General features: G+C 49.0%; 1 protein-coding gene across 1 annotated transcript; it reads left to right on the top strand.

Moving 5' to 3' along the window:
* The first annotated feature begins 668 nt into the window (after positions 1-668).
* zdhhc22 (zinc finger DHHC-type palmitoyltransferase 22) lies at positions 669-12,052 on the top strand. Its single transcript, XM_052030765.1, has 2 exons — positions 669-797; positions 5,996-12,052. The coding sequence occupies exon 2, from the start codon at positions 6,012-6,014 to the stop codon at positions 6,789-6,791; it is 780 nt and encodes a 259-aa protein (XP_051886725.1). The 5' UTR covers positions 669-797; positions 5,996-6,011; the 3' UTR covers positions 6,792-12,052.
* Positions 12,053-13,935: the final 1,883 nt, after the last annotated feature.

Genomic DNA, 13,935 nt, shown 5'->3' with positions numbered 1-13,935 from the left:
ATGAAACGAGCTGCCAGGGGAGGTGGTTGAGGTGGGAATAATTACAACATTTAAAACCCATTTGGACAAGTACATGGTTTTGTGCAGGGCAGGAACTGCAGCTCTATGGAGATGCTGCAGAAATACAACTTGTCCTCCTTAGAGCAGAGCAGGTTGAAGAGAAATACAGTGGTATAAATATGTAAGTTGGAGGAAACAGCTTCCTGTAGCAGGTGGCCAGTGGGGACAGAGTGATATTATCGGCTGAAGACCCAGTGGAGACGGAAGAATGTTTTTACATCGTGAGTTGTGATCTGGGGCACTTCACCAGAAAGGGAAGCAAAAGGGGATTCTCAAAGAAAACTGAAGCAGAATCAGGTTTATTATCACTGACATATGACATGAAATTTGTTGTTTTGCGGCAGCACTACAGTGGAGAAATAATGAATGAGCAGAAAGTTTCCAAGCCTACAGGGAATGGGAGAGCTTTGCTGAAGATTCAGCACAGGCTGTGATGGGCTGAATGGCCTTCCTCTGCTGTGTAATGTGACTTCTGTTGTATGCGTGCACTGATAAGGATGTAAATGCTGTGGAATGGATTCAGGATGCTGGGAGGATGAGTGGTCAGGAGGTGGAGGTGGACAGGAAACGGCTGAACTATTTCCACCTCCGGATACTGAGGCCACAGGCTGTGCGTAGTTGCAGTCAGTCCGTGTCACCAGGCAGGCAACAGCACCAGCGCACATCCTGGGATCACAGTGCTGCACCGCAACAAGGAGACAGGACCAGACGGCACAACCAGGACCTTGCAGAGCCAGGTACTGATCGAATTAACCATCTGCAGCAGCCAGAGAACTGGCATTAACATCACTGTCAGTTTCGGTGCAAGGCACCGTCTGCTGCTACTGAGCATGTTGTGATGGCAGAGACGGAGCAGGGACAATGGAGGCAGATGGAAGGAGCACAGGCTGACTGCAGTCTGCACACACAAAGGCACCGTGTACAGAGGAAGGAAGAGAGGGGCACACAGACAGCAAGGGTCTGAGTCAGATGAGAGAGAGATCGATTGAGAGAAGGACATATGTAGATGGTGAAAGAGAGGAGGGGAAGGGAAAGAGAGCCAGGCAGACAGGGAGAAAGGACATAGTGTGAGAAAGACGCAAACAGACAGAGAGAATACATCCAGCAATGCAGCGAGGGAGAGAGGAGGGGGAAGGGAGAAGGGAAAGGCAGACAGAGAGGACCTGTTTAATAAAGACACAGACAAAGGGAGGGAGCAGAGAGGGACAGGTGCACACAGGCATATACAATGAGAGAGAGAGGAATATCTACAGAGAAACTGAGAGAAGCAAAGTGACGAGGGGACATAAACACAGAATAAGATACAGGAAAAGGGCAAAATTATGATGAACAGACCAACGTTTATTCAAAAGAACAACAGACAGAGATAGAACGAGGGAAGGAAGCGATGCAGACCTTTATCCTGCTACAGGGGGTGGGTGTCAGAACTGGTGATGTTTACAATTCACACTCACCAAGCACCAAGTTCACAACAACAATGCTCACCGCAACAAAGTTCACCGTTAAGTATGCTCATTATCTTATTCTCTTGTAAAAATATTCAGCTTTACAATGGAGCGTAGCCACTGTTAACCAGGCTTACTCTCATTATGTTCACTATTAACCATGTTCATTCCTATGCAGAAGTTGTTCCCATGTACAATCCAGAGGCCAGGACCAACAATCCCCAAAGCAGCAGCAGGTTAGCACAATGCTTTACAGCTCCAGCGACCCGGGTTCAAATCCGGCCACTGTCTGTAAGGAGTTTGTACGTTCTCCCTGTGTCTGTGTGGGTTTCCTCCGGGTGCTCTGGTTTCCTCCCACATTCCAAAGACATACAGGTTAGGAAGTTGTGGGCATGCTATGTTGACACCGGAAGCGTGGCGACACTTGCGGGCTGCCCCCAGAACACTCTCCGCAAAAGATGCATTTCACTGTGTTTCAATGTACATGTGGTACATGTACAAGATCTTATCTTAGTCTCAGCAATGATGACCCCAGAACCCCAGATTATTGCAAGGAACCCATTTGGTTTTCTCACATCCTTCAGGAGAGGAAATCTGCCTTCCTTAACTGCTCTGACCCATACGTGACTCCAGCCCATCAGTGTCGCTGAGCCTCTCCGGCCCTCTGAGATGGCTGTCAATGTCGTTCATACAATCGGCAGCACAGAAACAAGCCATGGTGCAAATCATCCTTGCCAGTGGGCACTCCTTGGTATTAACCCCATCTCCCAGCACCTGGTCCACAGGCCTCTGTGCTGAAGCAATGAGTGTTCATCCAGCCACTTCTTAAACACTGTCCTAGAGTCACAGCATGGAAACAGGCCCTTCGGCCCAACTGGTCCATGCCAACCAAGATGCCCATCCAAGTTAAGTCCCATTTATCCCTCCAAACCTTTCCTGTCTTTTTTTCTATGACCAGGCTAATTTTTGTATCCAACTCACTGTGGATCCCATGTGGTTTAATCTGCTGAACCAGGCTACCTGGGGACCTTATCAAGTGCCTTACTAAAGTCCACTTCATTCTGGAGCGTAGGTTTAAGGGGAGAGATTTAACAAGACCCAAGAGGCAACTTCTTCACCCAGAGGGTGGTCGGTATATGGAATGAGCTGCCAGAGGAAGTGGTTGAGGCAGTTACATTAATGACTGTTAAAAGACACAGACAGGTACCTGAATAGGAAGAGTTTAGAGGGATATGGGCCAAACGCAGGCAAATGGGACTAGCTTGGATGGGCATCTGGGTTGGCATGGACCAGTTGGGCCGAAGGGCCTGCTTCTGTACTGTATGACTTCATGACTATCCAGCCTCTCCTTATAACTCCAGTCCCGGTAACATCCATGTGAATCTTTTCTGCACCATTTCCAGCCCAATGACATCCTTCCTATAGCTGGGTGACCAGAACTGCAAACTATTCTCTAAATGTAATCTCACCAATGTCTTGTACAGCTATAACATGACATCCCAACTCCTATACTCTATGCCCTGACTGATGAAGGCCAACGTGCCAAACACCTTCTACCTGTGTCACCACTTTCAGGGAACTATGTACCTGTACCCCTAGGTCTCAGTTCCACCTCACTCCCCAGGGCCCTGCTGTGTAAACCTGTCCTGGTTTAACTATCCAAAATGCATCACCACACTTGTCCAATTCAAACTCCATCTGACATTCCTTTCCCAGTTGATCTAGGTAGCAACATCCTCCAGAACTTGGCCAGGTTGGTCTGTGCTACTGAACCACTCCTTGTGACGGACAGTGAAGTTCCCCACCCCCTCCCTCTCCCCCCCAGAGAACATACTGCACCTTTGCTGCTCCCAGTGATGTTCACAGTGGAGGAGGGTCTGCGTCGTGCTCTGGGAGGCGACAAGGGACAAAGTTCCTTGCGTCTCTTGAATCTGTTGCTCATGAAACTTTACAAGGTCCAAAGCTCATTCTGAGGACTTCAGGACCACTGCCTCTACTTGTATACTCCCAGGCCACCCCACTTGGAGGCTCTTCCTAGCCAGTGAGACACGACATACCCAGGAACGGTGACAGAGGAGTCTGGCACCTTTTCTGCTGAGTCAGATTCTGTGAGTGCACCTTAGTCAAGCTTTTCATTGACTCTCCCAGTTTATGCACAGATCACTGGACGTTGGCGGGATGAATGTCCTTAGGGAATGATCAGTGGGCCACCTGTCTTATTTTTAACTTTCACTGTGGTTCAATGTCATTTAGTAACTTACTCACTTACTCAAGTTGAAGGGTCTGGAGTCACTCTCAGACCAGGCTGGGTCGAGAAGAACAATTTTCTTGCTGCAAGGTGATGTTGAAGCTCAATAGAACTCTGGTCAGACCACACTTGGAGTATTGTGTTCAGTTCTGGTCACCTCATTATAGGAAGGATATGGAAGCTTTAGAGAGGGTGCAGAGGAGATTTACCAGGATGCTGCCTGGATTGGAGAGCATGTCTTATGAGGATAGGTTGATTGAGCTGGGGCTTTTCTCTTTGGAGAGAAGGAGGATGAGAGGTGACTTGATAGAGGTGTACAAGATGATAAGAGGCATAGATCGAGTGGACAGTCAGACTTTTTCCCAGGGCGACAATGGCTCACACGAGGGGACATAATTTTAAGGTGATTGGGGGATGTCAGGGGTAAGTTTTTTTTTTACACAGAGTGGTGGGTGTGTGGAACGCACTGCCGGCAGAGGTTGTGGGGGCAGATACATTAGGGACATTTAAGAGACTCTTAGACACACGAATGATAGAGAAATGGAGGGCTATGTGGGAGGGAAAGGTTAGATAGATCTTAAAGCAGGATAAAATGAAGGGCCTGTACTGTGCTGTAGCGTTCTATGTTCTCTCAAGGACATCAGTGAACCGGAGAGGTTTTACAAGTATCATTCTGTCACTGAAACGAGCGTTTCAGTTTGAGATTTAGACGTAAACTCCTTGCTGCTGTGCCTGTTTGAGCTCATGCCCCTGGGCAACTGGTCTAGATCTCTGGATCACCAGTTCAGCAACAGATCTCCTCTTCCTGTAACAGTGTCCCAGCAGATCTGTTCTCTGCCTCTCCGTTTCTCAGGCTCCCTTTTCCCCCATCCCCTTCTCCTTTGTCATTGTTCCCAATGTGTTCCTGACTTCCAGGGCCCCCCATACTCCAGATTCTCCCCTTCAGTAAACCAGCCCTGGGAGACAGGAGATTCTGGCTCTCTGGCCATTATGTAGCAGCTGCCCCAATTGTATTTGTGTTCTTCACTCCTCTCTCACCACGTGTATTGTTGTCCAACCCCTGCACTGCCTCCTGCCTCCCCACAGAGGTGTCACCAGAGAGAACACATTGGTGCAGCAGATTCTTGGATTTTCTCCCAGTGGTGGCTGTGACCCTGGAGTTCAGAAGATGACAGTTTCCGAGGGGTAACTAAGGTTAAAGAGAAACCTGGCTGACCAATCAGAAAACCTGGACAGGAGTTGGGTCGGCCAATTGGATCCTCAATGTCTTGGCTGATCTGATTGTGGCATCAACTCCACCTTCCTGCCTCTTCCCCAAGTCAAGTTGAGTTTATTGTCCTGTGCACAAGTACAGTCAGGTACAGGTAAAATGAAAAGCAGCATCACAGGCACAAGCTCCATAACCCTAATTCCTCAAAGCATAAGAGCCTGTCTATCTGGACCTTGACCGAGACTCAGATCCTTCAGACTACAACACTCTGTAGTCTCTCTAAATTTAAACAATGATCCACTTTTCTGCTACCTCATCTTTCCCCACATTGGTTTCCCCACTCACTAAACCTACCCATAACCCTCAAGGCTCCTCATCTCCTCCTCTCAGCTCACTAACTCACCTATCATTTGTGTCAACAGGAGGCTTGGCTACAGCACGCTGTGTCATTAATACCAATCGTAACTGGTTGAGTTCACAACACTGAAGCCCAGTGGCTCCCCACAAGATAGAGATATATCTCTATGAGAGAGATAGTTATTAGTCACATGTACATCGAAACACACAGTGAAATGCATCTTTTGCGTAGAGTGTTCTGGGGCCACGCTTCCAGCACCAACATAGCATGCCCATAACTTCCTAACCCATCCGTCTTTGGAATGTGGGAGGAAACTGGAGCACCTGGATGAAACCCATGCAGACACGGGGAGAACGTACAAACTCCTCACAGACAGCAGCCGGAATTGAACTAGGTTGCTGGCGCTGTAATACCATTACGCTAATCACTACACTACCGTGCTGCACTAGTTCCCGATTGCCAGTCTGACATTTATCCTTGCATCTGTATACCTGGGTTTCCAGGAGTTTCTCAGCTTTGGAGGGAAACTAAGCTGCTGAGCAGGGCCTGGGAATCTGCTCAGCAGACTCCACACCATGCAGTTCCACAATTTTAAACCCTGTCATTATTCTGACGCGGCCCAGGGTTCTCCAACACTAGGAGTTGTTACAAATGACCTGTGTTTGTCTCCACAGGAAGGAATGGTCCAGGATGCTGAAGCTGAAAATCCTGAACACCATTGCGCCATCCTACTTCCTTGCAGTCTCCATTACCACCCTGATCCTTCAGAGCTTCGTTTTCATCCCCACCATCTTTGCTGATGACTTCCGCCGCCCCTGGTCGTACTGTGGCTGCCACTTCACTTTCTTTCTCTACGTGTCAGTGAATGTTTTGGGGAACTACTTCCTGATCCTGTGGTATCCTTCGGAGAGCCTGCAGAGCAGCAGTGTGTCCAGCGATAGCAGCAATGCTCTGCAGCCAGGCAGCCACTTCTGTAAACTCTGCAGCAAGGTCATCCTGAAGCGAGACCACCATTGCTTCTTCACCGCCAACTGCATTGGCAACAGGAACATGCGCTACTTCCTCATGTTTGGGTGGTACACTTCCATTGTCTGTCTCTACTCCTTAGTGGTAGGTGTGGCCTACCTGAGCATAGAGTACCACCTCTCCTTCGAGAATCCCCTCACCTTTCTCACCCTCCTTCCTCTCTCCTTCTTTCATTTCTTCTTCAGTATGATCCCATCATTCCAGCTGTTCCTTGTCCTCATGCTGTACATCTGGCTGGGCATCGGACTCACCTGTGCTGGGTTCTGCTGTCAACAGATTCTCTTGGTAGCGCGGGGCTGCACCTGGTACCACCTGAAGAAAGGGCTGCCTGCTGTGCGCTGCACTCCCTGGGGGGTTAATCTCCAGGATGTCTTTGGGAAACGTTGGTTGCTGGGATTCTTCTTCCCAATTCCAACAGTACATGTGGATCCAAAGGATAAATAGAACTGACTTCCTGGCATTCTCCCTGCTCCCCAAACCCACCATGCAGAATTCCCAATTCTCCCTGCTCCCCAAACCCACTGTGCAGAATTCCTGGCATTCTCCCTGCTTCCCAAACCCACTGGGTAGAATTCCCAACATTCTCCCTGCTTCCCAAACACACCGTGCAGAATTTCCAACATTTCCTATGCTTTTCAAACCCAGTGTGCTAGAATTCCTGACATTCACTATGTTTCCCAATCCCACCATTAACTTCGGATTCTCCTGCATCAGGAAGGAGCTGCGATATTTTGTTCCCAAGATCTTGCCCCTCAACACTGCTACCCAGACCATCCAAAGTCAGTGCCAGGTCTGTGCCCAGAGAGAGTTACTTCCCGAACAACATCATTCTGTTGTCTGTGAACTCCTCACCATAGAACAGTACAGGCCCTTTGGCCCACCATGTTGTGCCGACCTTTAAACCTCGCCTAAGACTATCTAACCCCTTCCTCCCACATATCCCCCTATTTTAAATTCCTCCATATGCTTATCTAACAATCTCTTGAACTTGACCAACGTATCAGCCTCCACCACCACCCCAGGCAGCGCATTCCATGCACCAACCACTCTCTGGGTGAAAAACCTCCCTCTGACATCTCCCTTGAACTTCCCACCCATTACCTTAAAGCCATGCGCTCTTGTATTGAGCATTGGTGCCCTGGGAAAGAGGCGCTGGCTGTCCACTCTATCTATTCCTCTTAATATTTTGTACACCTCTATCATGTCTCCCCTCGTCCTCCTTCACTGTTCAAACACTTGCCCTGTACCTGGCTGCTTAGAAAGTGGGAGAAGAGGAGCTGTCCACCAGTCAGTCCTTGGTCACTCTGCACACCAGGGGACTGGTGTTAGCGGGTAGATTCTTTTCAGAATGTCTGACGACGTTGAACAGTAGGTGTCCGTGTGTATCTGCCTCTCACCCACTGACTGCCAGGGTGCAGGAGCAACTATTGGGTGGGGTCGTCACCCACTGGGCGGAATCAGGTGTCACTGGGTGGGATCAGGTGTCGATTAGTGGGGTTGTCTCCCATTGGGCGGGATCAGCTGTCGCTGGGCGGGATCAGTTGTCAATGGGTGGGATCAGACTCTGCTGGTGGAGATATTGTTCCTGTTCCTGCCTCTACCACCACCTCTGGCAGTCATTCCAGATACCAACTACCCCTCAGATCCTCTTTAAACCTCTTCCCTCTCACCCTCAACCCATGCCCTCCAGTTTTAGACACCCACTACCCTAGGAACAGACTCTGACTACACCATCTATGCCTCTCATAGTTTTCTCAACCTCTATCTTGGCACAACCTCAGCCTCCTTCGCTCCAGGGAAAACAGTCCCTGCCTATCCAACCTCGGTTTATAACTCCAGTCCCAGTAACATCCTTGTGAATTTTTTCTACCCCTTTCCAGCTTAATCACACCCTTCCTATAGTGTGGTGACCAGAACTGCACACAGTCCTCCAAGTGCGCTCTAACCAACATTTTGTATAACCGTAACATGACATCCCAACTCTTGGACAGTGCCTTGGCTGATGATGGAAAGCGTACCATACGCCGCCTTCACCACCCTCTCTCCCTGTGTTCTCACCTTCAGGAACCATGTACTTGTACCCCGAGGTCTCTCTGTTCCACAACACCCCCCGGGCCCTGCCACTCACTGTGTGTGTCCTGCCCTGGTTTAACTTCCCAAAATGCATCACTTCAAACTTGTCTGAGTTAAACTCCATCTGCCATTCTCTGGCCCACTTTCCCAGTTGATGTAAATCCTGTTGTAACCCTAGGCAACCACCTTCACTGTCCACCACACCACCAATGTTAGTGTTATCCTTCCCTACCTGACTCAACCTGCCCGTCATCCTTCACCTCTCCTCAGTTCACCAATCAGGCTCCTGTCTCACCCCTCCCCTTCTCTCTACACCGGCTATCTCCCCTCTCAGTCCTGGTGCAGGGTTCCAACCTGAAACACCAACAGTTTCTTTCCCCCCCCCCCCCCCCCAACCAGGTGCTGCTCTACCTGCTGAGTTCCTCCAGCAGATTGTTTGTTGCACAGGGATCCCCATGTCCCTCTGAACACCAACACCTTTCAGTCTCTCTGATCTGCCTTTATATTTTTTCAACCAAAACCATTGAACTCATTTTTCCACACTACATTCAATCGGACATGTCGTTGCCCATTACCTTAGCTGGTTATATCCCCTTTTGATACTGTCTGCATCCTCCTCAGAGCGCAAACCACCTCAAAACAACCACTCCTAAAAATAGCTGCCCTTCCAGAGCTTTCCTCCCATTTACATGATGGACGTCCTGGCTGGGCCTATCGGTAGGAAAAGCAGTTCATCTCACCTTGACCAGCCTTTTTAGTTCCCTCCTTGATCTGCTTGCTAAGCCTTGGTAGGACATAGACAGCAAATGGCAGGGCACCAAGGAATGTCAATGAACAGAGAGACCTTGGGATTGAAGTCCATACTTCCCTGAAAGTGGCAGCACAGGTAGACAGGGTGGTGAAGGTGTATGGCGTTGCTGCCTTCATAGTTCAGGGCATAGAGTATAAAAGTTGGGATGTCAGTTGGAACTTTACAAAACACTGGAAAGACTGCACTTGGAGAACTGTGTGCAGTTCTGGTCACTACAGGAAGGACGTGGTTGCACTAGAGAGAATGCAGAGGATATTCACCAGGATATTCCCTGGACTGGAGGCAGAGATTGGATAGGCTGGGCTTGTTTTCTCTGGAGTGAAGGTGACTGAGGGGTGACCTGACGGAGGTGTATAAAATTAGATGAGGCATAGATAGGGGAGATCGTCAGAATCTTTTCCCCAGTGTCGGGCAGATCAAAAATATGAGGGCAGAGGTGTAAGGTGAGGGGGGAAAATTTAAAGATTTGAGGCAAGTTTTTTTACATAGCGAGTGGTTGTTATCTGGAACTTGCTGCCACAGGAGGTGGCAGAGTCCAATATAATTACTACGTTTGGTTAAATAGACAAGGCACAGAAGGATATGGACACTGAATATAACCTAAATGAGCCAATCTCTCTTCACACATCAGTGCTGTGTTCCAGGAATCAGTCTGGTGAACATCTGCTTGTGACCAGATAAGGGTGCAGATCAATACAGGACAGTTAGAAATAAATCATTGGAGACAAGCAAAGGTATGACTGTTTACAAGGCTTACTACTGTTTAAAAGTTAATGACAGTAATTAGTGTTTCCAGTCTGTTAGAACACAGACCAGTACACTCAGGAACAGGCCCTTCGGCCCACATGTTGTGCTGGACTAATTAGACCAATGACACCTAATCCTTTCTGCCTGCACATGGTCCATATCCCTCCATTCTTGGCACATCCATGGGCCTATCTAAGAGCCTCTTAAACCCCTCCATCGTATCTGCCTCCAACACCACCCCTGGCAGCACATTCCGGGCACCCACCACTCTCTGTGTAACAAAACTTGCCCGCACATCTCCTTTGAACTTACCCCCTCTCACCTTAAATGCATGCCTTCTGGTATTAAACATTTCAACACTGGGAAAAAGATACCGGCTGTCTACTCTATCTGTGCCCCTCATAATTTATAAACCTCTATCAGGTCTCCCCTCAGCCTCCACCGCTCCAGAGAAAACAACCCAAGTTTGTTCAACCTCTCTTTATAGCACATGCCCTTTAATCCAGGCAGTGTCCTGTCTTCTGCACTCTCTCCAAAGCCTGCACATCCTTCCTGTAATGAGGTGACCGGAACTGAATGCAATACTCCATATGTGGCCTAACCAGAATTTTATAAAGCTGCAACATAACTTCCTGACTCTTGAACTCAGTGCCTCAACTAATAAAGGCAAGCCTGCCGTACTCCTTCTTTACCACCCTATCGACCTGTGCAGCCTCTTTCAGGTAGCTATGGACTTGGACCCTAAGATTCCTCCATACATCAATGCTGTTAAGGGTCCTGCCATTAACTGTGTACTGTCCCTTTACGTTTGATCTCCCAAGGTGCAACACCTCACGCTTGGCCGGATTAAACTCCATCTGCCGTTTCTCCGCCCATATCTGCAGCTGATCTACATCCTGCTGTATCCTTTGGCAACCTTCTACACTGTCCACAACGTTACCAATCTTTGTGTCATCAGCAAACTTACTAACCCACCCGTCCACATTTTCATCCAGGTCATTTATATACATCACAAACAACAGAGGTCCCAGTACAGATCCCTGAGGAACACCACAAGCCAGAATAAGTCCCATTGACCACTACCCTCTGCCCTCTATGGGCAAGCCAATTCCAAACCCAAACACCAAGAGACCTTGGATCCCATGCATCTTAATCTACTGGGTGAGCCTCCCATGAGGGACCTTGCCAAACACCTTACTAAAATCATGTAGACAACATCCACAGCTCTACCCTCATCAATCACCTTGGTCACTTCCTCAAAAAATATAATCAAAGTCAAATTTATTGTCATATGCTCAAGAACATGTACATATATGCAATGAAAAACTTACTTGCAGCAGCATCACAGGCACATAGCATCAGATAAACAGCATTCACAAGAAAAACATAAAGTAAACAAAATTTTTTCAAGAAAGAACACAATTAGAACAAAAAAAGTCCATTTTAGTGCAAAGTGATCAAAGTGGTCACAGTATTGCTGTACTGTAGTGATTAGGGTTGTGCCGGTTGGTTCAAGAACCGAATGGTTGAAGGGAAGTAGCTGTTCTTGAACCTGGTGGTGTGGGACTTCAGGCTCGGATGGTAGGGATCTTTGATGATGGATGTTGCCTTCTTGAGGCAGCGCCTCCTGTAGATACTCCTGATGGTGGGGAGGGATGTGCCCATGATGTATTGGGCTGGTCCACTACTCAGTTCATCAAGTTAGACACGACCTGCCCCTCACAAAGCCATACTGACTGTCCCTAATTAGACCAGGCTTTTCCAAATGCTCATAAATCCTATCCCTAAGAATAATCTCCATTAGTTTCCCCACCACTGACGTGTGACACACTGGTCTATAATTTCCAGGATTATGACCACTTCATTTCTTGAACAATGGAACAACATCAGCTGGAATGTGTTTTACTTTGTCTGTTTAATATTCAAACCCAGCTGGAGGAACACAAGCCCACAGTTAACATCAGTATTGTGGCCTTCTCCCTCTGACACCAATCCACCTTCTTCCAAGCAGAAGGGTTGGTGGCAACAGATATTCCGGTGGCTACGGGTACAGAACACAAGATTCAGTGTGAGAGATTTCATGCGGTGGGACTGGTGGGGGGTGGGGGGGGGGGATTGTCGATGTTTAGAGTTGAATTGGGGACATTCTGGTGAGACCGATGCTGCTGTGATTTCAATGTGTTCCTCGGTCATTGAATAAAGTGATTTGTTTTAACTCACGTGCTCTGGTTTTACAACCTGCAGAAAGCAGGTCAGTGACACCGTCCCACCAACCCAGTTCCATCCTGAGGGGGCTGTCCCTCAGCTACTGACACCCCCCCCCCCAACTCCCTCCTCACTGACCCACACTCACTGACCCCCCCAGCTACTGATCCACCCCCTCTGACCCCCAACACTCCTCACCATCACTCCCCACCCCCTACTGACCATCCCCCTCACTCCCAACCTCTCACTAACCCCTTCACTCCCAACCTCTCACTGACCCCCATCACTCCCCATCATCACTCCCCACGGTCCCCACCCCTTCACTGAACCCCCAACACTCACCAACCTGTCACTCCCCACCCCCTACTGACCATCCTCATCACTCCCACCCTCTCACTGACCCCCATCACTGACCACCCTATCACTGACCCGTGTCTGTGGACCAAGTGCTTGAAGATGGGATGAATATGGATGGGTGACCACTGGTCAATGTGGACCTGGTGGGCTGAATGGCCTGGTTCCCTGCTGTCTGACTCCATGATCATGAGATACACTGAACCGGATGAGCAGACAGACACTGATTGATAAAGATTCTCCAATTTACTGATGAATAGAGAATCAATACACTGAGTGCAGCATGGTAGTGTAGCGGTTAGCGTAACGCTATTACAGCGCCAGTGACCCGGGTTCAAATCCGCTGCTGTCCGTATGGAGATTGTACGTTCTCCCTGCGTGTTTGGGGTAAATGTATGGTTAGGGTTGAGTGGGAACAGGTGAAGGGTTTGGGGCGGAGGAGGGTTTTGGAGGCTTGGGGAGGGGTGGAGGAGTGAGAGGAGGAGTTATGGGGAGGGGTTATGGAGGGGTGGAGGTTATAGAGAGGGGTGGAGGTTATGGGGAGGGGTTATAGGGAGGGTGGGAGGTTATGGGAGGGGTTATAGGGAGGGGTGGAGAAGTTATGGGAGGGGTTATAGGGAGGGGTGGAGGGTTTATGGGAGGGGTTATGGGGAGAGGTGGAGGAGTTATGGGAAGGGTTATAGGGAGCGGTGGAGGGGTTATAGGAGGGGTTATGGAGAGGGGTGGAGGTTATGGGGAGGGTGGGAGGAGTTATGGGAGGGATTATGGGGAGAGGTGGAGGGGTTATGGAGAGGGGTGGAGGTTATGGGGAGGGTGGGAGGAGTTATGGGAGGGGTTATGGGGAGAGGTGGAGGGGTTATGGGAGGGGTTATGGGGAGAGGTGGAGGAGTTATGGGAGGGATGGAGGAATGGGAGGGGTTATGGGGGTGGAGCAGTTATGGGAGGGGTTGAGGAGTTTTTTGAGGAGAATATTGGGAGGAGGAGGTTTGGGGAGGGTGGTGGTGTCTTGGAGAGGGGTGGAGAAGTTTTTGGAGGAAATTTTGGGAGGAGGAGGAGGGGGAAGTTTGAGGAGGTTTGGTATAGGTCTGTGTGGGTTTCCTCCAGGTGCTCCGGTTTCCTCCCACATTCCAAAGATATACGGGTTATGAGCTGTGGGTATGCTATGTTGGCACCGGAAGTGTGGCGACACTTGCGGCCTGCCCCAGCACATTCTCAGTAACGCAAAAAGACGCATTTGTGTTTCAATGTACATGTGACTAATAAATAAATACCTTATAAATATCTTAAATATCTTAATACACTGATCAATTGTCTCTGATGCACCGACCGACCAACAGTCTCGTGCTAACCAATCATTAAAGAGCCTTCCACACCCATCAATCGAGTCATCATACTGCT

Source organism: Pristis pectinata, chromosome 1 (assembly GCF_009764475.1).
Source record: "Pristis pectinata isolate sPriPec2 chromosome 1, sPriPec2.1.pri, whole genome shotgun sequence".
NCBI classification, from domain to species: Eukaryota; Metazoa; Chordata; class Chondrichthyes; order Rhinopristiformes; family Pristidae; genus Pristis; species Pristis pectinata.
This window is presented reverse-complemented; position numbering and strand designations above follow the sequence as displayed.